Genomic DNA, 23,914 nt, shown 5'->3' with positions numbered 1-23,914 from the left:
GATCATATTTAATCCTCAATATAATAAATATTTCAGAATGCTAATAGCATGTAGCCATAAAATACGAGAAAAACTAACAAAATTATTCGTTATAAATCTAGCCTGTCTGTATCTCTATCTTGACTAAAATATATCTGTTAGGTCTTTACCCTGGATATCGGTCATTAATAAAATATGTGGGCGTGTGACGTCACAAATGAACAAGAAAAACGAGTTTCAAATCAAGGAGGCCGATTGTCTTTTTTATGTCACTGTGTTTCTAATCTATGGTCGAAAGAAATCGTAAAATCTGATATTCTAAATTATGTGTGAAGTAAAATCAAAGTTCACGAATAATTTAGGTCATTACAGGCCTACTTTTTAACTGTTTAATAAGAGATACGAAACCCAATACAAAGATCCATTATTTACAACTTATTGATATACTGAATAAGATGTCTCAATACGAATACAAGATATTTCACAGGTTTTCGATATGAATTTCTCTAAATACTTACGCATCATAAGCTATGAAAACAGACAAGTTTTATTCCTAAAGTCCATTCACAGTATCGTTCGCATACAAAAATATCCATATGTAATATTTCATCTCGGCAATGACTTGCACAGTCCACCTAAACAAGTTAATCTCATAGAAGTAACTTTTTCTACGTCTAATAAATAACCAAAGAGGTTAATCATGTAGCGACGTTATCGACCTCTTTAGAGCGGAGGCATAAACAAATACAACGAAATCAACACGTTGTTTGACGTGTTAAGTTCCCAGTCCACTTGAGTTAGGCAGTAAGGCCGGCGCGGCGGGTAAGGCCAATATCCATACTTATGCAAATGACATAACAGGAAACTCAAAAAACTGTAATATTAATAACATTGTAAAGGAATAATAAGACATCTGCAATCCGAGTAAGCTTAGTCGGTTTGGTTATAAAGGAAGGGAGTCTTGTTGGGGTTTTTTGCTTCGAAGGGTATCGCGGAGGCATTCTGTATATCAGTGATTGTCGCATTCATCGAAGGATAAGTGAGCTTTTGTGCGCGCCGAGGGTTGAAACTCCGTGTTGTTTGGCTGAAGGAGCTTTCTAGAGCTCTCGGTTATATATTTGCACGTTTCGTCTGTGTGAAGTAGACTTTATTGAATATTTTTCTGTAAAGTTGAGGATACTTATTTGGGTACTTGGTTATATCAGATTGTTTTATAACTACCATAGAAATTTATATGTGCGAAAAAGAAATCCGGAAATCCATCATCAATGTTAAGGTCTTGGTCGCCCTTGTTGAAGTCTTTTAGATTGTTTTCTTCTTTCCTATACATACTAACTACCGCCTAAAAATAAAATATCAACGAGGTATGAAACGCCGTAACAGGCCATTACTAATTAGTTCGCCAAAACCCGAGAAAAATAACACGATCTTTAAAATCTCCGTCCATAAATCAGTGTTTCGCAACACTCCGTGGCAGCCCTTGCCGAGTACTTGGGCACTACATACGCAGGTGTGCGTCCCATTGATGTGATCTGAGGGCTTTTCTACGCCGGTCGCTTCCTATGCCACAGCTGCTGGCGAAGACCAGTTCCAATTCACATTATATATTGTTCAATAGGTATTTAAATCGTACTTGTAAGCCCTGACCCGTTTCGTGGGATACGTTCCGTACCTAAGTGCCTTTTAAACGTTAAATTAGGGACCTGTTTTACTTGTATCCGTTGTAAGGGCTTTTGTTTGTATTTCAATATGTTTCCTCTTAACTACCAAGTTAAAAGGAAACTTATCAGATTTTTATGTTTATTACTTGCTGTTGCCCGCGACTTCGTCCCCGTGGGTAGAAAATATAAGTTATGATTTATACCCGCCCTGTTTTTTTTCACATTTTCCATTGTATCTTCGCTCCTATTAGTCGCAGCGTGATGGTTTATAGCCTAAAGCCTTCCTCGATGAATGGTCTATTCAACACAAAAAATATTTTTCAATTTGGGCCAGTAGTTCCTGAGATTAGCGCGTTCAAACAAACAAACTCTTCAGCTTTTTATATTAGTATAGATATAGATTCACTATCAGTAATATTTTTATATTTCTTTTTATCCACCTACATACTTTCAAGATTCTTGTCTTTCTGTGTATAAAATTCTATGGTATGGAACGAAGAGATTCTTAAAATGGTGATTACGCTTTTGATGGTGATATAGCTTTACACTTGAAATGGGTAACGACACTAATTTACCAATTTAGTTTCATATAGTTAATCACATTAAGTATATAAAAAGACATCATCGAGTTCTATTACAATCAATCAACAGTGTGAAGGAGTAAACTCAAAGTCGACACTAGCGCCAGATCATGCAGTGGCAGAAACCTAACTATCTAACTTACAAGTTATGTGGCTAATGTGTATAAGAAAACTACAAATGTGTCAATCTTAATACCGTTATTACTTAAAACTTATTATTTTTACAACAAGAGTCAAACAACACAATAGTCTGAGGGTGCTTTATTTTCGACGCAGCGTGTAATTAATCATGGGACCATAGTAATGATAGTGTTCAAGTTCCTATATTCTTCCTATAACTTTCAGTATTATCCATTCCGAACAATCTAACAAAATACACTACCAAGTGCGTGTTACGCACAGATGAGTAACTTCTTTCGCCAGATAATATATCTATCTACCTTTTTAAATAGGATATTTTTTAAACTAAATCCCATAAGAATGACCATGTCTTTTGTAGCTATACATATGTAACCTACTTATTATTCGCGATCTCAACAGCTCAGGACCCTCCCCGTAACATCTTATTACGCTCTATTTTAAATACAAATGTAGAAATAATAATACCTAAAACCGTTAGCACGGCCCAACACGTGTACAAACTTTGCGAACATTTGGCATCACCTGACGTGACCTTGGCGCGACGGACCACGGTGTCCTTGGACCGCGAGAGGGGTCTAAACAAAAAGAACGCCGGGACAATGTTATGGCCGTTAAACAAGTCCTCTATGAATGCTCCGGAAGGTTGCCTCCCCTTGCTTTATTTTGTCTATGGAAATAAAAAACGACCAAAGTGACATAACGCAGAATACCAAACAATATGGCATGTTATATTTGAATTACGAATGCAAACATGATTAACCCTTTTGACGTTATAAAAGGGATATAGAATTATGGACTTTAGTCAATTGGCGACCTTACAAATGGGGATTATTTTTTGCGTCATTCTTTACAAAAATTACACGGCTATTAAAAATACTGGATCGATTTCATGTTTTTATGTTAATAGGTATTATATTATGAGCTTATTTTTATTAGTATATTCGTATTATGCTAGGGTAAGCTGCACTTGCAGTTTATAATCCTGAAAGAGGCCCTTAGGTCGATGCCCGTGATATCTCAAAGTAGGTGTTTATTGTTAGCGATAAACTTTACCTACCTAGATTATAGTAACACTTATAAGTTAGCTTGTTAGGATAAGTCACAAAAACATCGAGTGATTACGAGACTAGACTACTAACTCAAATGAAATAGGTATCCCTTTACCTAAAAGTAAAAAATCTAGATGCGCGTTTTTAATATTTTATTAATAAAAAGTGACACTAAGAACCCTATTTAATTTATTAGTCGGCTAACAAATAGAGTATAGAAATACAAGTGATGATTATTAATTTAATTAATTTGTTTTGGCGGTCTCCTACGTACTGTTACCACATTTGATAAATTACCTTTCGCAGAGGAAAGTAGCAGTTACGGAACTAAAATATGGATAAGAAGATACATTCATTTTAACTTAACTAAATATTTAATATACCACGTGTATAATCTTAATTACCCCTAAAGAACTAGGGGGGTGCGAGGAGAGGATTTCAGATATAATTGTCTACCGCACGTGTCAATATTTCTGTACACCATAGATAACCTCCTTGAAACCTACCTCGGTCAGTCGCAAAATAATTAAATGAGGTACTTTTTCTCCACGTGTAAGGCAAATCTTGCATATTATGGCAATTTAAATGAAAAAGAACATGTGCTTTATAAATTCTAAAGCATTTATGTTCGTCTCCCCTTACCAGGGTTGTTATTTAACGTAATTTGCATGTTTCGATAGAGCTCTAGACTGGGCAGTTATGTAGCTTATCCTTTGTGCACCGGACAAATACATACCGTATTCTTACAAATAAGTATGTACCACCCTATTATTACAGATTAATTTTATTCAGATTTGAATAAGTAACGTTTTAGGGTGTTTCAAGGTCTTGAATTGTGATACTAGATTGGGGTGCTTTCAAAGGCGCTGGCACAATACATTTATAGTACATAGTGACATTGAGATTGGCGACCCCTTCCTTGGAAACGGTAAAATTTAATTGCGACCTTACAAATCATATTATTCTTTGGAAGATTTCGCACGTGTTCATTTTTTTGGCAGGCGATATTTATCTGTGTTTACAAGGACTATCAGAACTTCCGACAACTTATCTCAATAAATGTTATTTTCACTTGGTCCAATCTTGGGATAGGTAATAGGATTAATCGGGCACAAAGTGTCAACGAATTAGCACGAGCTCATTAATTGACATATTACATCGCAACTTCCAAACAACGCCATCTAGCGTCTCAAACTAAGTACAGTTTGTATTGTGAGGAACTCGGCCCCAATTCTGCTATTTACAATGCCCGATGGATGAATGGCAATTGGATTCATTTGTAATTATTCCATAAGCATTTTACCAAAAAAATAATTGAAAATTCATTCTGTTGTCCTTGAGTGTACCCTCCCATAGTGAATTTTCAATTTTTGTTTAGGAGAAAAGCTTAAGAGAATACAATGTGTAATTTTAAGCCAATTTTCATTCTTTCATCGGCCTCCATTTCTGCTATTTACAATGGCCAATGAATGCCTGGAAATGGTATTAAATTGAAAATATTCGTACTATTGTAAGCATTTATCCAAAACAATTTTTGAAAATTTTGCACGAAGTTAACACTCACGCTCAATACCATTAATTTGCAATAAAATTATTATGTTTGAAAAATGCTTAAATGCCAAAATGCTAGGAAGTTTCAAAATTAATCCAATTGGCATTCATTCATCGGCCATTGCAAATATGTATCAGAATCGGGCCCTGATAAGTGATAACCATTACCGTAAAACGGGGTGAATAGAGGTTTTTGGGGTGGATAGAAACAGAGTTTTTATTAAAATTTGGACGTTTAACTAGACAAAACATAAAGATTATACGCAAACTCACAAGTATTTCATAAAGTAACTGTGTCTAAGCATTTTAATGTAAGAAAATTTTCATGTAACCCCCTAATAAACACTATTCTCTATTCACCCCTTGAAACTCTATTCACCCCGTTTTACCGTTATTCATTGTTTAAATAAGTATTGACCTTTTGCGTTTGTAAAAATGTTCATAACTACGTTATCTGCATCATTATAATGTGAGATGACAAATATTGTCTGCCTTATGTTGTTTAGAATTTAAGCTTTTCAATTCTCACTTATGTTCTGAATTTTTATCAGTGACAATATACTTATAAATCGACAGTAAAATATGACGTGTTCGAACTTATTTTAAATGCTCTTGTTTATGGGATATAGGAGCTAGGATTTTGTAGCCAAGTTGTAGGTAGTGTGATTAGTTAGAATGGTAAAGTGCATGTAAATTAAGAATTAAAATAATTCTTTTCAGTCTCAATTATTTATTGTTTGCAATGTGTGACTCAAATCATAACAATTGCGTTTTGATAAAATGGTCATGTGTTAATAAAAAAACTTAGTGGTTTCCACCATTTATTTGAATTTTACTAAAAAAATTGAATAAAAAATATGGTATTTCATCAACATGTTATTTAGAAATGAATAATATACAGTTGTAGAAAACATTGTCCCGTACTGTGGTCGCCCTAGTGTTAACAATATTATTATTTATATTATGGTACACTTATTATCGGTATAGGTGCGACGGCCGGGTGTCGGTAGGAGCGCCGCCCCGTGCGGATGTGTCGGGTCGGTCTGTCGCGGCTGTCGCGACTGTCGGACGAGTCGGACAGGGCGGACAGGTCGGGCTGTCGGTGCGCGGGCGTGTGATTATGCTTCAATGGTGGGACGGCGCCTAGTGTTGTCAGTCTCACTCGCTGCTCTTAATCTAATCTTCGTCTTCACCGCTCTCGGATTCTAGAAATACAAAAATAAAGTTATAGATATAATCCAAACCTAAGTTATGGGTATGACAAGAAGACGAAGACAAGAAGAGTTTCGAAAAACAGAATCCAAAAAATATTTTAGAAATTCCAGTGTCCATAATTGTTCATGCAATTAACGTATCAAGGAAGTCCTTGATAAAGTGTTATGAAAAGTATGAATCCTAGATATTTACCCTCCTCAGCGCTCTGTAGCCACTCAACAAACTTCTTCATTTGGTCGAGGAACATCATCTTGCCCTTGCTGGAGTTCGGCTCGCGGTACCACTTGAGGATCACCTCCTCGGACAGCACGTTCGTCTTGTACAGCATCACCACTAGCTTGCTGAACGCGCGCATGAAGTTCATGTTCTCATAACAATACTCTTGAACCTGGCAAAACATGTTTAAAAATATAGTTAGTATGGGATTAAGAGCTCAACATAAAGGCGTCTTTAAGTTCCTACATCTATGCTTTAGATAATTAACATATAAGCTTTATAACAAGCACACTTTCAATTTGAAAAAATATATGCTGTGTTAATAAAATTTCAACTGCTATAAAACAAAAAGAAACATGGTAATGGCAACAGAACACCTCTAGCTAAGGCTTACCTGACCATAATTAAATAACAATCATCCATTAAGGCAGCATATCCCAATTGGTTAACCAAGTACCGCTTTCATCACATTACAAAATTGATTCAATATTGACATATCCTTACAAAAATCATAAGTAAAACATACCTTAGTAAGTAACGCGATCTCAGCCTTGGCGGACTGCGCAAACGCGGCCAACAGTGGCGTGTAGTAGCGCAAATGCTTGGCCGCCTGCTCCGCCAACAGTTCCTCCTTCTTATTCCACTCGCCGCGGGACATCACACACTGCCAAATCTGTATGAAATAAACCATAGATATAGTAAACTGAATCTTATTTTGTTGTGTTTAAGGGCGTGATTGTGTTTATTCAGACTGCCATATCGACAACGTGAAACAAGATTGCGAACCAAACGTGGAGCAGACTGAAAGACTCAGTCTGAACCTGCTCGGAACGACTACTTGAAGCACTCCGACTCGTCATCGAGTATCATCATTAGAACCTACAAATCCTATCAAACTTATCTATTTGTGAAAATTTGATCAGAACGCAAATAGTTTCACTATAATCGAAATAAAATATTTATAATATGCATTTATTGGAAACAATGTTTAATGGTAAAACCATACAATTCCCTGTGTGTTTGAAAACCGATATATGGTCTACTCTCAAATAATTGGATCAATATCCAAAAAACCAAATTAATTTAGCATTATCATCCTATATATAGCACCATAAACATTCAATATTATGTTTCGGATATGTGTATCTCACAAGTATTAGAAAACTTAGTAGTACTCACGATGGCGACGACCTCGTGGTCGGGTATGGCGTGCTTGACCGCCATGTCGCGCAGTTCCTGGATGAGGTCTCGCACGGGCTTCTCCTCCGCCAGCTCGTCCAGCAGCGCCTGCGTCAGCTCACGACGCGCCTCCTGGTGACAAAACAACAAACATTTGTTAAATATTTACTTTGTATACGAAAATGGTTTGCCAAGATATTCGAACATCGGAAAAAATGCTGGTATAAAAAAATAAGCAAATAGACGGGACATACACCATGGTCTCTGAGCTTTAATAGGTAATTTATTGTCCCAAAAACTAGACCGTGGTGAAAATTAATTATTTTTTTGCACATACATAAGTAAAACAAACTATATTAAAAAATGAAGATTAAATATGCAAATTGGTCTAGATTTCGTTTTACAATGCACTAAAAAACATTGTGTAATGTGTTGTATGTGTTGCTTCGTACCTGTGAGGCTTGCGCACGATGCAGCCGCAGCAGTTCGCCCAGACCCCTCGACGCGAACGATGAAGCCAACACGTCCTCGCTCCGACGGTTCAGCGGCAGGAACTCTAGTAGCCTGACCAAACAAAACAGATATTTTAATATACTTGCTTATATACATCATACCATATACATATAGGAAGTATATAATGTAAAGGACACTTTAGGAAATCTGGAACACTGCCGAGAAACGGTATTTTATGAGCTGGTACTGTATTATAACAAGTCCATTCTGGTAAGAGATTCTACAATTCAATAATTCAAATGTAGCGGCATTAATGACAGTGTCGCAAGAATACGACATGCCAGTACAATGACGCGTTGTTCTCCCCTAACTTTATTGTACGAATTTTAATGAAAATAAATTCGCTTTATAGTTATTAATTAGGGGTAGAAGATATATGAAAAACCTCCCAACTTAAAATCTGTAGAAATTTTTGGGCAGAGACTAAAAACTCATGTTATAATAAACACAGATAACAAAAACCGGAAAATATTTTAAACTGCCGATTACATGTATCAGGATGTGCTGAATGCCGTATAAATACACATCTGTTCACAAAACAAACTGTGCTGCAGATTTTTTTATAATATGTCGTTACTGTGTATAGCGAAGTAAAGTCGAATATTAAATCTAAATATTATATGCAAAAACAGACTATCGCCACATACATTTCGCAGTTATAGGAGACAAACTTTTACGTTTGTCGTTTAGCGCGCTGTCATGCATCCACAACTGTAACAAGTCATATTTATGAGTAGTTGTTGTTGTATACCGACCTGCCTTCGAGCTGTCCCCTCTTGAGCGCGGTGACGAGTGAGGTGACCCCTCGCTCCTGCTTGACGGTGGCGAACACCTCGAGCACGAAGTCCAGCGCCAGGTTGTCCTTCAGCAGGTGCTCGTTCACCAGCACCAGCAGCACCGACGGCGGCACGCAGCCGTTACCTACGCAAAACATTTTATTCAATAAAGTTAAAAACCATGTTGAATATAATTTAATTATACAATGTTCCATAGTAAAACGATGATATATATACATTTTTTTTTATGAAATGAGTTTATATTTTACTTTAATAAACTTATAATAAACAATATTTAATCATAAAAAGGTATGTCGCGCCACCAGTGAACGGGCCCCGCAATGAGCGAGGTCCGAGGTTGATTGGCACTTTACTGTAGCACAACTTCGACACCGCACAGCGCTGTGTACGCGTACACGGCTCTAATCGTGTGCAAGACGCAAAAACCCCTAGGTTGGGCGAGGATCGAACGCAGGACCACATCATGAAAGTCTTGAGTTATCCCACAAAGCCATCGGACTTTTAATCAATTACTTGAAATTGTGGTACCCATTGAAATTCTAAAGAAAACTTATCATAGTAAATTAATCGGTTGCTCGTCTGCTTTCTCTATTTTAGATGGACTTTGAAAAAGGTACGAATAAATATTTTAACTCACCGATCCACAGTGCGGTCATACGAGCTAGCTTGATGCGCTGTAGTGGCTCGAAACCCTTGAGGTACACTAGCACCTGTAACAAATCAAACAAACAATAATGTAGATGGTACTACTGAGATCTAACTAAATCAGGATGGTAAAGAAGTAATCAGGTAAAAAACGAACGAAAAGGTTTTGTCAACATTATGTTCAGGACTCTAGCCAAATGTTTCATCATATGAAATGCCAAATACTGTCTGAAATTTTATTGTAGTCTTCTAATTTACGGTAAAATAACGCTGCTATACCTTGTAACACAGTCACAAGTTTACTTATAGATAGAAAAGTATATTCTTACCTTTTTCATCTCTTCCTCAAACATTTTTTCCAAGTACTTGTAACGTCTCATCAGCTTCACAAATACCTTGAACAAACACAATTTATTAGAACACGTGTGTAAACATTGTTATGTTAGCATTGTTAAAGAGTATCATCAGAAGTAAATGAACGAGAAAGGGTTTCTCAACACTGTGTTTTCAGGACTCTAGCCATGTTTTTCATCATTATAAGACTACATGAGATATTGAACTAACGAAATATTCATTTAACACAGTACTTTTTGTTCAAAATCTAGTTCTTATTTCAAATACACCGTTTTCCAGACAATTTTAAAGCGTTACATTATTGACTAGGTACACGGTTTACGACCAAACCCAAATGTATACAGCCTTGGCCAAAAGTATTGAGCACCTTACAAATTTCGCTCATTCACGGAAAGAATGAGAGTAAACCAAATCTATTGTTGAAGAATTCATTTGTCGGCCATATACAAAGGTTTAAACAATGACCCACGCCGCACAACTAGCAATAAAACACCTGGGTGCAATAAAATGTGTTTTTAAAATTTTTGTGTTTATTTATCAGTTCGCTACCATCGCTCGTTGTGAACACATCCAGTGATCTAGTGCGCCTTTTGTATTTTATTTCAGAAGTTTTAAGTGTTATCGTTGCAATATGCCAAAACAAAACGAACTTTCTTTAGAAAAACGTGTGCAGATACAGCTTCTGTATGAGCAAGGGAAATCACAAGTAGAGATTTCTAAAACTGTGAAATGTTCGCGCCGATCCGTGCAATATGCTATTCAGCGATTCTCTACTACCGGATCACATGAAAATAGACCGAGAACCGGGCGCAAACGCATCACCACAGACCGTCAAGATCGTCAGTTACTGAGAGAGTCGTTAAGAAATAGGAAAAAAACATCTTCAGAGCTCGCTGCTGAGTTGTCGGAACAAATTAAGAAGCCAATTTCTGCTCGAACTACTCGCAGAAGACTTCAAGAAGCTGGTCTGAAAGGCTGTAAAGCTAGGAAGAAGCCATGGCTCTCCGATAACAACAAAAAAGCTCGATTGAAATGGGCTTTAAAACACCGAACTTTCACTGCTGAAGATTGGTCAAATGTTGTGTGGTCAGACGAATCAAACTTTGAGGTGAGTAAGTCAATTTAGTGCCCTGATATAATTTTATAAAATGTTTTAGAAACCAAACGCATAGTTGAATTTATTTTAGTTTTACAGAACTCAATATTTTTCTCTTTATTGCAGATTTTTGGTACACCTGGTGTGACCTTTGTGCGTCGCCGTGTGGGCGAAGAATTTAAGCCAGAGTGTGTGATCCCAACCGTTAAACACGGTGGAGGCAGCATAATGGTCTGGGGTTGCATGACCGATTCTGGAGTTGGCGAATTGTTCGTTTGTGAGGGTCGCATGGACTCTACTAAGTACATAAATGTACTAGAAACTGCATTACTGCCTTCATTCACGCAACTTTTTGGCGACACGAATATGGATGGTGTCAAATTCCAGCAGGATAACGCGCCATGCCACAAATCTGCACGCACTATGAGATGGTTTCGGGAAAATAACACGGAACTGCTTGACTGGCCAGCTCAGTCTCCAGATCTGAACCCCATAGAACATTTATGGGGTTTATTAAAGCGCAGGGTTAGGCGCCACACAATTAACAACAAAGAAGATTTAAAACGCTGCCTGCGCCTAGAATGGAACTCGATTACTGTTGACGACTGTAAAAAACTTGTTAACTCTTTACCAAAAAGAATTTCTGCCGTAATTAAGGCAAAGGGTGGACCCACAAAATATTAATTTTCTATTAATAAATAGTAAAATAAACCCATATAAAACGTTTTGTTTTATTTCTATTTGATACTCCACTTAAAACTGAAAGATATCATGGGTGCTCAATACTTTTGGCCAAAGCTGTACATTGTGGAGTGCAAATAAAGTATTGAGTATGAAAATATACCTACGGCTGCTTTACTCGACCATGAATTTAAGTAAATCCTAGCATGGCACATGGTATTTCAACTCGCAGAATCGCAACTCATACCTACTTTAAGTAATAGTTACCTGTTCAAAGTTTCGCATGGTCTCCATATCCTCGTTCGCGGTAAAGATGCAGGTGTTCGTCTTCGGGCTCTCGCCGTCCATCGACACGGAGCCGCCGGGCACTGCAACACACGAGCTTATAAGACACTCGTGTAACAAAAGTGTGTGTTATGTGTGTGTAGGAGGCAGTCAGGTAAAATAACGAACGAAAAGTTGTTGTCAACACAAGAGTTCAGGACTCTAGCCAAATGTTTCATCATGTAAGATTCAAAATAAAAGTTGTGTTTTTTGCGAGTTCTTAGGCATTAAACATTATATCAGAGTATCGCATATGTTTTTTTTTATTAACATGTAAGCCAACGTCATTAAGCTAGACTTAATAATTATAATCTGTTGTAGAATACTATATTTTTTCTCTTACAAGTTATTACGTGGAAATGACTTTAGACATTGCCCCTAATTATCTTTAAATTACAGGAAGTATGCATCTGCAAGTGGTGTATTATTGTATATTATGATCATTCTGCATTGTGTTTTGTATGTATGACAAGTTTCATATGATTATGACATGTGATGTGTGGATGATTAAAAATAATAAGGTAAAACGATCAATTTTTTTTTAACTAGCGCTGTTATGGAAGCAATTCGCCCCTGTGTGTTGTCTTGCTTGGACAAGGGCTAGAAGAGCTCATAGGTACAGCCACTGGTGTCGGACTACATTTACTAGAAACAAGTTAATATTTAATCTAGTTTTAAACGTCACTTGAATAGTGCCGCGTTGTGGTATAACATGAATGACAGTTTACAAAAGCTGATTAGAAAGCCTAGTTTCAGCCAATGAATCAGAAATGGTTTTACAAGTTTATCGCTCATTGGTTGCTTAAAACCTTAGTAATTATATATTTATTTAACTTTTTGAAAATATTATTCCTAAAAATAATTCATATTTTTTTTCAAGAAACTTAAAATCGATGCGTGTTTTACAGTTCTACTTCGGTTCAGGATTTCCTGAAGCTGCAATATTTTACAGTCTGTAGAGTATTCGTAACAGTTTTGTATACTCACACAGCAGCCCCCCGGCGATGAGCACGTCGAATATGACCTCGCCATACCGCCGGTAGTCGAGCTTCGAGCCAGCCGCGTCTAGGAACTTGTAAGCCGCGTCGAGGTCGCCGCCGGCGCGCTCCAGACCCTGCACGAGCGCGTCGCGGAAGCCGTTCGGATCGTACTTCTCTTTCTCATCTGGAAATAAAAAATACCTCTTAGAAGGGACATCTATTACTTAATTCCAACACTAATATCAGTACACATGCCCAAAACTGTTGTAGTGACCAATCCATCGACCAATATGAAAAAAAAATATATAAATAACTTATTTAACTGTATTAGATAAACCTTGCCTAGCCATGGAAATATCTAAGTATAGATTATTTAGATTAGATTTATAGATAATTACTTGTATGTGCTAATAATTTAGTACAATTAACATAGACCAGAATTTAATCTAAACTCCATTGCTTCACATAATTAGTTTTATCATTAAATAAATATTCAACAACACCTCAAGTACTGTTAAATTACAACCTATTCCTACAACCTACAACCTCTGGCAACCTATTCCGCACAATTTACATTAAAAAAAAAAAAATTAAAAAAAAACAAAAACTGTACTGTACCAACTGTATACCATGTAGTTGTGTTTAAGTAGTTTGCCAAGACTAGTTGGATTTCAAGTTATCTACAACGACCTAGTTTTGATTAGCCGCGGACTGGCGCAGAGCCTTGGTCCAACACTCCCAACTCGCTGATAATACTACGACGTGCTAGGAAGTAACAATGGTTGCGTAACTTTAGTGTTAACAAATAAGTGCAAGATAAGAGATTTGTTTATCTAATTTATTTCAAATAATACGGTTATGAGTTTATTGATATAATGTTAAGATTAGCGGTATCTGGGTTGGGAATTAACTGGTATACTTATATAATCAGTATTCTATCAATTTCCTTGATAGGATTTGATTTTAAACATGCTCTTTTAACATAAGAACCGTCTCTATTTATCTCGGTCAGTAATTTTGCGATTTAGATTTTCTTTTAAGATTATAGATTATTGAACATGTTAAGGAAATACAAAATATTATTTTCCAAAGTAAACCATTCGCTTTATGTAACATTTAGGAGGTCAACCTTTATCCCTACAAAGTGTTGTCCAAGATTAACAAAATACCACAGTTCATAGGAATATCGTTGATCAAAAGAGGGCATATATATTAGTTAAGCTTACAAAAGGATGGGCGAACCGTGGGCGAACTTTCTAAAGTTGATAGGTTTATTATGTACGTGGGTTCAGCAGTTCTAGAGGTTAACTTATCTTTGGTGAGGTTAAACACATTACTTTCACAGTACACTTATATATTATAATTAATCATTTATCTTACTAATGAGGTCTGCATTTGGAGCCATTATGTTGTCAAGCGATTAATTAGTAGCAAATTTTTATCAAGATCTGTGTCTCGGTATCACGATATAGTTAGAAGAGTAAATAATTTAACAGAAATGAAATAAATTTGTGTAAAGGATGAAAAAAAGCTAACTTGTACCTACCATTTCAATGACAAAACACAAGCCAATGATATATAGGGAGCCAATGAAACGCGCTTCCATTTCATTAACGGGACTGGCTCGTTAAGCGAGTGGTCTGGGGTTTGCCACTTTTATTACTCGGGAGAAGTCTGAAGTAATTAGCACTTAAGTTTACTAATTGTGACAGGTACTGTCTGTTTCACACGACTTGATCACGAATTTAACCTTAAGCTTAAGACTTTGTTTTAAATGAGTTATTTCGTCGTAACATATTTTATGAATGTGTATGTAGAATTTATGTTAAAATAAGCTTAATTTTCAAGTGATTTTGTTAATTACTCAATGGAAATTGATTTTCCGAAGAATAGATTACAAAAATTCGATTTCGTAAACTATTTTACGTAAGATAGAAAATTAAGATGACCTCGTAAGGGCTCTGTAATTATTCTTCCAAACAAAAACTAATGGGTACCAACTTTCCTAATTGATCTCCGTTGCTACGAAGAATAGCCGTGACATTTTTTTACCACATTTTAGGGAAGCCAAATACTATGTGCCAAATTTAGTACGGAGTCGTTTGATAAACAAGTACAATGCAAGAAAATAGCTGTTTTTCACATTGCCTCGAGAATTCGTTGTGAAGGTCGCGCGATGTGACATAAAAGAACACCGAATAATGTTCTAGCGACTATCTGTTTAGCTGTTGGCGCGCTGTAGGAATAGATAGATATTGTTTTGTTTTCGTGCGATACAAAACATGTTTATTGCGTTTCTTGTGTGGAAATTAACAACTAATTGGCCTGTTTTATACTGGCTTTCGTAAAGTCTGCTTTTTATTTGATTTCTTATATCTTTAACGATAAATCACTAGAGAAGTGTAAGCTAATCGTAACGAAATTAAATCAGAATTTAGATATTTAATAATAGATTAATTTTTATATTTAGAAGCACAATTATAGGTGGCCGCGATAATGTTTGGCCTTGGATTTTTTTAAGAGTATTAGATCCAATTCACATTACACAAGATTTAAGAGTAATGTCACCTCTGTAAAGTTACTCGATGCGACAGTGCTTATAAAACGTTTGGTTCTACCATTTTGATATAAGATGCCGCCATCTTGAGACCGTATGGTATGGGCCTGAAATTGCAAGTCAGAAAAAAGTTATGTTACTTTGCCGATTGAATTATTCCTGCGGAAAGATGTTCACAATGGAATTGATAAAATTACTGATTTAACGGTACTTTCCAACACTCGAGTTCCAAGACTTGCTTGATAATATGATTTTGCACAAGTAATGAACACACTTAACTGATCAATAACGTGATAGATAGTCGTCCTTAGTTTAGGAAAAACTTTATGCTAGATATAGATCGTGTACAGAAACTTTTTCTTTTCTTTTTCTAAATATAAAGTAGGTACAACGACAAAAAAAACCATATCGGATGACATTGAATTCGTTTACCATCTTAAAACTGCCTATTTACCTTGTGATAAAACTGATGGCCGACTATAAAATCTACACACAGGAAATGAATATTTTCAAACGGAGTTCGTAATACATCGAGTTTAATTGAGCTTTTCTTTCTACAAGAAGTCTCGTAATGAACTTTGTCTGTCTGTTTTTTTAACGATAGAAAACCAGAGTAACCAGATTTTAATTAAAAAGTTTCTGTGGGCTTTATTAAAGGATAAAACATGTCAAAGGTAGGGACGTTGCTAAGACGATCAAACAATTTTAATTCTCTAACATCTGAGCATTCTCAAAATTCCAAGATTTTACTGCGGTTGTAATATCAAAAATACTTTTAAAACTTGCTCAATATCTGAGAGATTCTCTGAAAGCTGTCGCGTAGAGCGTACAAAACAGTTAAAAATATTGAATATCTCAAACGGTGATGTTATTTGTATAGTGTAAAATACATACGAACACTTTGTCTTATTAATTTATTGCGAGTAGCGAACTCAGATGTTCTTTTAAGCGCCACATGTGTTGAGCAAGTATGATAACAGCGTATAGCGACGAATTGTGTTCGGTGGATTATTCCACCATTCATTCGTTTATAAGCTCAATACTAATAAGGAATACACGACATAAATGAATTATCTATCTTTAGCAACAAGGCGTAAACATCACACTTGTCTACAGACGTATTGAATACAAATTACGCGTATTTATCAAAGATTTTAAATTCAACGTTATTCGATAAACACGGCGTAACATTATCTCGAAGGTCGATTTACAATACCAGGCACATTTAAGGCTACAAATGCTGTAATAAAGTGAAAATGGTTTTTACACCGTTAAGTTTCAAAGTGTGAAACATTTTTAAAGCTTCTCAAGTGGTGGGTAATGCGAGGTACCGCTACCACGTAATACCGTTATGTTTTGTTGGCATATCGCGTTCGTGACGAGCCACTGCTAACTGTTAACCTATATTATATCATTTACAAATGAATGTTTGTATTGAAGTTAATTCAATCGAACGTGGAAGTTAAATGAAATTTCCTTTCCTGTAATAACATATTTAATAGAATAGTTTTTCTAAATTAGTTTCTACGGGGCTGACATGAAAAGGAATATTTGCTGTTGAACGAACGGACATTGGTAATATAGTAGCAGGCTACGCGCAGCTTCTGTAAAATTTCTCAACATCCTTGAGGCCTGCATCCCTAAGTATCCACCGACTCAACGAATCAACTTTTTAGTCTCGAAAACCACAAGGGACAGTGTGAGAACCTCGACTAAGACAGAGTAAGGAAAACGCCATTAAGCTTGTTAATTTCCAGCAAGTCTTATACAAGTAAATTGATATCCAAAAACAAATACAAGGAAAACTATGCGTAATAATAAGTAAACAGGAAAATGTCTAGAATACTACGGAATATTGTCTTTGGTGGACGACACGTTGAATTTTATAAGTAGAGAATTAATTCGGTATCAGCTGTATTATAATGCTTTTCCTACGCAAACTCAAGCACATTATGTAAATACAATACATTCGAGATTCTTGATTTTATCTAGCATTTAGAAAACAAGGCACACTTGTAAATGTTGTTGTTAATTGATATTAGTAAATGTGTGTGTTGTAGACGTGGAGTTGTAAGGTAACAACTATAGTTATAATTATTTTCGACCTTGCCCATGGCCGTGAAGAATGTTAATTCGTGATTACATAAAAGGGAAGTTTATCGTTTCGAGAAGGAATAGATTACATAATTGTTTACTTAAATAAAGTGAACAACAACACGTGCAGGAGATTTTTTGAAGAAGCTCTTATGGTAAACGTTATAGTATAAAAGCTCTAAGCAAGCTAGGTAGCATCTCAAAAATTTGACAACCATGACAAACCGTGAAACCGGATTCTATAGCTCAGAACCAGATATAACCGGGACGGATGGCAACCTCATTTGCGAGTCAGTCGTGAAATGATTTACATGGAGACATACAGGTCTGACACTCATTTAAATATTCTTCAATTTGTAAATCGATGGATTTAGATTGGGATGTCAAAATTATATAACTAGTAGGCAAAGAAAACTATAGATTGAATAATGAAATCGGCAGTTACTTCTAAAGATAGAAATACAAGTAAATATTTACCACAGGGCATCGAGGTTAAATTTAAATTTATAATCGATAGGATCGTATGGCATTTACGTTCAATGCAACGATTCAGCTGCGTTTCGGAGGTCAGTTATTCAGAGTATGTGTCGGGACGGGATGACTGGTTACGTCAGCTGTTTCCGCCCAAATCAATGATTTGAGCGGTCCCAAAGTGGTTTTGGATATGAACCATTAAATATAGTTTTTAAGTGAGTCAAATTATTGAATTTATAAATTGAACATTAGGGATTCCTATATAAATATTAATCCATACCATTTATGACACGTAAGGGACGGAAAAATAGATGCTATAGATATATTGAAGCTAAGACCACAATGGATAAGATTTGCATGAAGATTCTAGTTAATTTTACTCATGTGTATTAATAGTTGATTTGCAATATAAACATTAGTTTCTAATGAAGATATTATCAAATCAAGATTACTCCGTACAATCTAAATAGGTACCCATAACTAACAAGACAGCGCCCTAATCCTACACAAATAAGGTTCAATTTGTTACGTTTGTTGGAACGTGTTGGTTGGTACTGTAAGTAATTCCTTAAATAATTTGCATAAATTATAAGACAGGTCGGCCTTATTTGGACTGGCTTGCTCCCTTGACTCCGATATAGGCAAGATAACTTCTTGTATTCGCTCCTATTCGTGTATAATAATTTTAAAACAACAAGAAATAACGTCACATGGTTTTGCGCGCGTTTTCCCAAAGTGTCAAACTTAGTGGATGATTACTTGGAATACCAACAGTAAAAATAACGTTTGTATGAATGAAATACGACTGCCGACAAAACCACGTGGTTTTAAGTTATCTGTGCCGGATTACAGGGCTCGCAACTTTAACATCCATAGACAAAATACAGACCTCAGTAGTACCCATTTTTTTTCGTTAAACTAAAAATATTTCTTTACATTTAAGTAAATAAATAATGTACTACTTATTTCAAGTGAGGATGAATAAATATCAATTAGTTTTATATGTTTAGTTCAACACAATAAATGTTGAGGTTATTCCACAGAGCAAAGTCCAATTCTATATTTGTTATAACGAGGAGCCAGCTAAACAATTGGAGTAGGTAACTACTGGACAGTTAGTTATTTCTGTCGCACAATTGATACGGTAGTAACAATTATAGTGATTGTAATAACTCCTTGTCTTTATTGATTGACAAGAAAATACTGGTATTCACATAAAGTATCTAACTTTCAGCCATATGGTGTGTCTATACAGATTTATTTAAAATCAATAATTATTGTAAAACACATCTCATTATTAAAATATCTAAATATTCAAACAACTCAAAGCATATCTATTAATGACTAATAGACCTTTGAAGGTCACTCAGCATACAAGTTCAATGACACATGATACATCTATAGAATAGTCTAGAAGTGAGGGCCTTCCACAAAGGAGTGATAAGGCAAGATTGTCCTTCCAACCGAATTAATCATGATGACATTATTTAGAAATTTTAGCAATTTTTGTGAAATAAAAATTCAATGTTAATGCACCTCACAGATATAACTATGATTCATTTAATTATGTGATGCTGCCCGCAAAAGTTCAAACAAAGTATTAAGTTAGCTGTAAAACTCAAAAATATACAGTTATATACAATCAAGAGAAAGTCTGAAGTTAATCTAGGTCAAACACAGCAAAAAATGCTAGGTAGGCATGCTGAATGAAAATGCAGCCTTAAGAAGAATACTTGTGAAATATAATTTCAAGGAGGGATTCCTTTGTGCTTAGAGATCATTTCAATGATGTTTCAACATAAATAATTGAATGTGTGAGAATCAATAATATTTACAATATATGGTTTATTTGTTTTTTAAAGCAAGTATTGAAGATAATAGAATGATTGTTTTATGTAAAGCACATTGAGAGAAATTATGTTACTAATTGTAATAAAGGAAGTTCAATTTATCAATTTAAGTTTGAAGATAAATTACTGGCAGACCACTTAATCAGGAAATCACTTGAAGGATAGTAGAAATGGTGTACTCAGGCTACTGTATGACAATATTCAATTAATAAATCATGTGACCCACTTCTATAAACGATGACATTCACCAAGAAGGCTAAGAATATTATACTGGACTTGGAAGTGTCACGGCCAAGGTGATCGTTATTAAATTAACGACTTCATATTATGTAGCAACGTCTTCGAGAAACATGTGAGAACACAACTCACTTAACTAAGTAACTAACTTCGGATGAGATTGGCCTCCATCGCGGACTCAAGAATCTGGGCATGTGTCCAAGACCTAACTTAGGTTTAAGTGAAAAATAAGTAATAAAACTTACCTCTTTTTCTGGTCTTGATCCGTTGACCCGATAATACTGGTTTTTCTACCTTCTGACTCATACAATATATTGCTGAAAGAAAAAAACACGTGGCAAATTAATAAAGGTCCATCCCGCTATAAGGTCATCGGCCGCGGCGGTGCGCCACGCAACCCCGTGTCGACCCTTCATTCTACTATTATGGCGTCCAAGCGCGTTTCACTTACTTACTTCTAATGTGACGGACCGCCGAAACAATCCAAAAGGAATATTCCACAACCCAACAATAAGATCACCTGGCTATGACTCAGCAAGGACCCCCAAGTAGTTTAGATTCACGAATCTCAATGGCGAACAAAGCAACGACGCGCTATAAACTAGTGTGTGCACTGATACTTACGTAGTGACAGGTTATGTAGGAGCCTTTTACTCCTTTTGCGAGTTCTCTAGGACTGCGCCTGTTCAGAAAAGAAAGAAACGCTGCGGCGATCTCTATTCCCTTGAGCTAGAGACAACGTGTGTGGACTATGGAGTCGCCGGATGTCCGGTTTAGTCGCGACGATCGATTCAAATCTGCCCGAGCGTTTTCCTTCGTAGCTTATTTTACCGACGTTTACAATATGTAATGTTAAGAAATATTTCTGAAATTTACTTATATTTAGGTAATATAACAGAAGAAAGCACGTATAAGGCTCCTTGGAGACAGAAATACTTCAAAAGACAAAACAATAAAAATTTTCAATATTGGTATATATAAGCACAATCTAAACTTTAATAAGAATAAAAATATTTTTAAAGACGACACAATAAATTTGATAAATTTTGTATCACTTTATTAAAAAATCACAATTTGAATGGAAAGTATTTGACTAAAAATGGCAGAAAAAACAAAACACCATAGACATTTTTTGTTCATAAACATATGACCCAAGTTCGGCAAGGGAAATTGCTTAAACGAACTAAGCCCTGAAAAACAAAATTAAAAGTTATGTTAAAATTTGAATTCATGTTTAGCAGATAGAATTTACCAATTAATATTGGCGCCAGTTGGGAAAATTACAAAAACTTGGTAATTTCAAATCTTATAAGCCTACGATAATAAAGATAACATTTAAAAGTTTCGTTGTACCCATTACTATGATTATTCCTGTTTAATGGATCAAGTTAAGCCTAGGAATTAACATCATTGGTAAATTTGTAATGAAAATACACGAACTTTCGAACTAAAACTATTAAACAATTTAATAGTTTCAGTTCGAAATCGTAATTCGAAATGTTTTAATACTCATTCATACATAAGTTTCGTTATCTGTGGCACAGTTTAATCCTGTAATATTTTGGTTTTAGGTTATAAAATAAGAATTTAGATATAAGTATGCACTAAGCTCAAACTGGGTTGATTGTGTGGTTAATTACTAACTGATGATACGAAATATAATACACTGAAATCTACACAGTTATTAAACTGCAAATTTCTAAAATGGCGAACTCCCTACTGTCGAAGGTATGATTTTAACTTGTGTTAGGAATAGTAAATAAAACAGCTTATTCTAGTAGATAATCATAATAATGTTTAATATTTATAACTATAATAGGTGTGAAAACAAAATGTAATTTAATAAACACATTAATGTAATGAATATTACTCTTTTACTTATAGATGGGGTCTCTGCGCCTAGCGCCTGTAATATTCACTCAGCCGTCTCGAACTACTACATCAAAGCATTTTATACCTAAGTTTAAGAAGCAAAGAGCCCAGAAATATCTGAAGGTTGAGTTACCGGACCCAAATGAGGATTTTGCTGCATTGGGTCCTGAGAAAATTAGACAGAAAATGAAGGAGCGAGGTCTCTTACCGCCTAGGCCATGGATGGAACGGCCTTTCTATATTTCCGCTACTGGTATGTATTTTCCCAAATTATTGACTACAATTTAAACTGAAATCTTATATATGGTTTTGTACTATCAACATTCTTCAAAAAATAATCAGAGCCCATCCAAAAGCAGGGGACAACTACCAGCATCCTCAAATTCCTTGACCTACCAAGACTGCCAGTGGCATTTTGAGTGACTGTACATTTGTCCTTGCGATTTTCTGGTAACTACTCTACTTTTCATTGATAAGACCATTGTGCGCCTATTTGGGGAATATTGACACCAGAGCAGTGGACCCAGAAAACATTATTCTTTATTAATTGCATTGACAAAATTGCATTAATCACATTTTAGTGTTACTATCAATTGGAGTTTGAATCAAGTTCCGATGTTGTGATGTGGTTAAGTTTATTTCCTCACCAGCTGCTAAAGTATAAGCAATCCATAGACATACACAGATAGTTTTGAGCTATGTATCTCTTCTATTTTTCATTTTAAAATATTATATTAAAAGTAAATTTTTGATTTCATACCATGAAATTATTCTTAGAAATTGTTACTTATTCCAGGCGGAGTATTTGAGCCATATGTCCCACCAGAAGGTGATGGCAAGGCCTCCCTGGTCTCCACAACACGAGCCAAACAAGCAGTACAATTACTAGAAAAGAAGTCGAAATCAATGATGGCTATCCGTAAAATTAAGTCATTTGAAGAGGAATTTGACCAAAAAGAGTTTGTCCAGAAAGCCCAGGAAACATACATTAAGGCACATGAAATCCTTGCCAGTGGAAATACAAAAGCTCTCAGGGATTATGTCACAGAGAAAGCTTACCCAGAGTTTAGGTTCAACACTTTGTCGAAAACTATCCGATGGAGCTTTTTAGAATCTCTGGAGCCTCCAAGAGTGGTGCATGCTCGATGCACTGATGTTGTCAGCAAGGAAAATATTTATGGACAGGTATGGAGATATATAACATATGATTAACCTAAAACTAGTTCCCATTGTGATAGGACAGTTTTTTAAGAAAATAAATCTCATTTTCATTCTCATTACATGATTTATTTTGTATAGTAGATTATTTTGTATTTATACAGTAATATTCCTGAGCAACATCTTTTCTAAAATTTTAGGTCTCATATTTATTGTTATACAGTTTTTGCATAAGGATTATTTCTCTAACCTGCTGAAAAATTTAAGTTCCTATATCAAAAAAAAAAAAGTATTACCACTAAAAATTATTTCCAGGTCACTGTCCGCTTCCACACCCGCCAAACCCTCGCCGTATACGACCGCTTTGGTCGCCTCATCCATGGCAGCGAGATCGTAGCTAAAGACGTCCTAGAATACATTGTATTTGAGAAGCATTTATCTAACTTATATGGTACATGGCGTATCCATGAGAAGATAATCCCTGACTGGACTCCGCCCAAGGAACCTTCGAAGCTGACCAGGTTAATGCCAGAGCCTGAACCGGAGGTGGTGAAGCCGGATAAAGTGGAAAGTATTGAGGGAAAGGAAACAGCCGCCATAGCTGATAAATGAGATGTAAATAAATGTGTAGTGTAAATAGTAATAGAGGTTTTATTATTTAAATTTCCTAAACAGTCTGGTAATCTTTTTTTTAAATATTAGTCCTGTTG

The 23,914-nt window shown here is 35.7% G+C and overlaps 2 protein-coding genes across 4 annotated transcripts; one reads left to right on the top strand and one right to left on the bottom strand.

Moving 5' to 3' along the window:
• Positions 1–5,770: 5,770 nt before the first annotated feature.
• On the bottom strand, positions 5,771–21,160 carry LOC113501687 (protein krasavietz). 3 transcript variants are annotated; one of them, XM_026882875.1, is made up of 12 exons: positions 20,799–21,160; positions 20,420–20,491; positions 12,970–13,146; positions 11,926–12,026; positions 9,857–9,922; positions 9,520–9,592; positions 8,841–9,006; positions 8,025–8,136; positions 7,573–7,704; positions 6,920–7,066; positions 6,370–6,565; positions 5,771–6,167 (listed from the first exon to the last, which is right to left on the bottom strand). In XM_026882875.1, exons 2-12 carry the CDS (start codon positions 20,478–20,480, stop codon positions 6,139–6,141), a joined length of 1,260 nt encoding a protein of 419 aa, XP_026738676.1. In that variant the 5' UTR covers positions 20,481–20,491; positions 20,799–21,160; the 3' UTR covers positions 5,771–6,138. The 3 variants fall into 3 exon arrangements, with proteins under 3 accessions (XP_026738676.1, XP_026738677.1, XP_026738679.1); XM_026882876.1 differs by lacking the exon at positions 20,799–21,160 and adding an exon at positions 20,630–20,740; XM_026882878.1 differs by lacking the exon at positions 20,799–21,160 and adding an exon at positions 20,626–20,738.
• A 537-nt stretch (positions 21,161–21,697) lies between these two features.
• On the top strand, positions 21,698–23,847 carry LOC113502049 (probable 39S ribosomal protein L45, mitochondrial). Its single transcript, XM_026883426.1, has 4 exons — positions 21,698–21,902; positions 22,059–22,299; positions 22,843–23,231; positions 23,520–23,847. The coding sequence occupies exons 1-4, from the start codon at positions 21,879–21,881 to the stop codon at positions 23,814–23,816; spliced, it is 951 nt and encodes a 316-aa protein (XP_026739227.1). The 5' UTR covers positions 21,698–21,878; the 3' UTR covers positions 23,817–23,847.
• The last annotated feature ends 67 nt before the right edge of the window (positions 23,848–23,914 follow it).

Source organism: Trichoplusia ni, chromosome 16, assembly GCF_003590095.1.
Source record: "Trichoplusia ni isolate ovarian cell line Hi5 chromosome 16, tn1, whole genome shotgun sequence".
Lineage (NCBI taxonomy): Eukaryota > Metazoa > Arthropoda > Insecta > Lepidoptera > Noctuidae > Trichoplusia > Trichoplusia ni.
Note: the sequence above shows the minus strand (reverse complement) of the source record. Positions and strands in the feature narration are given on the sequence as shown.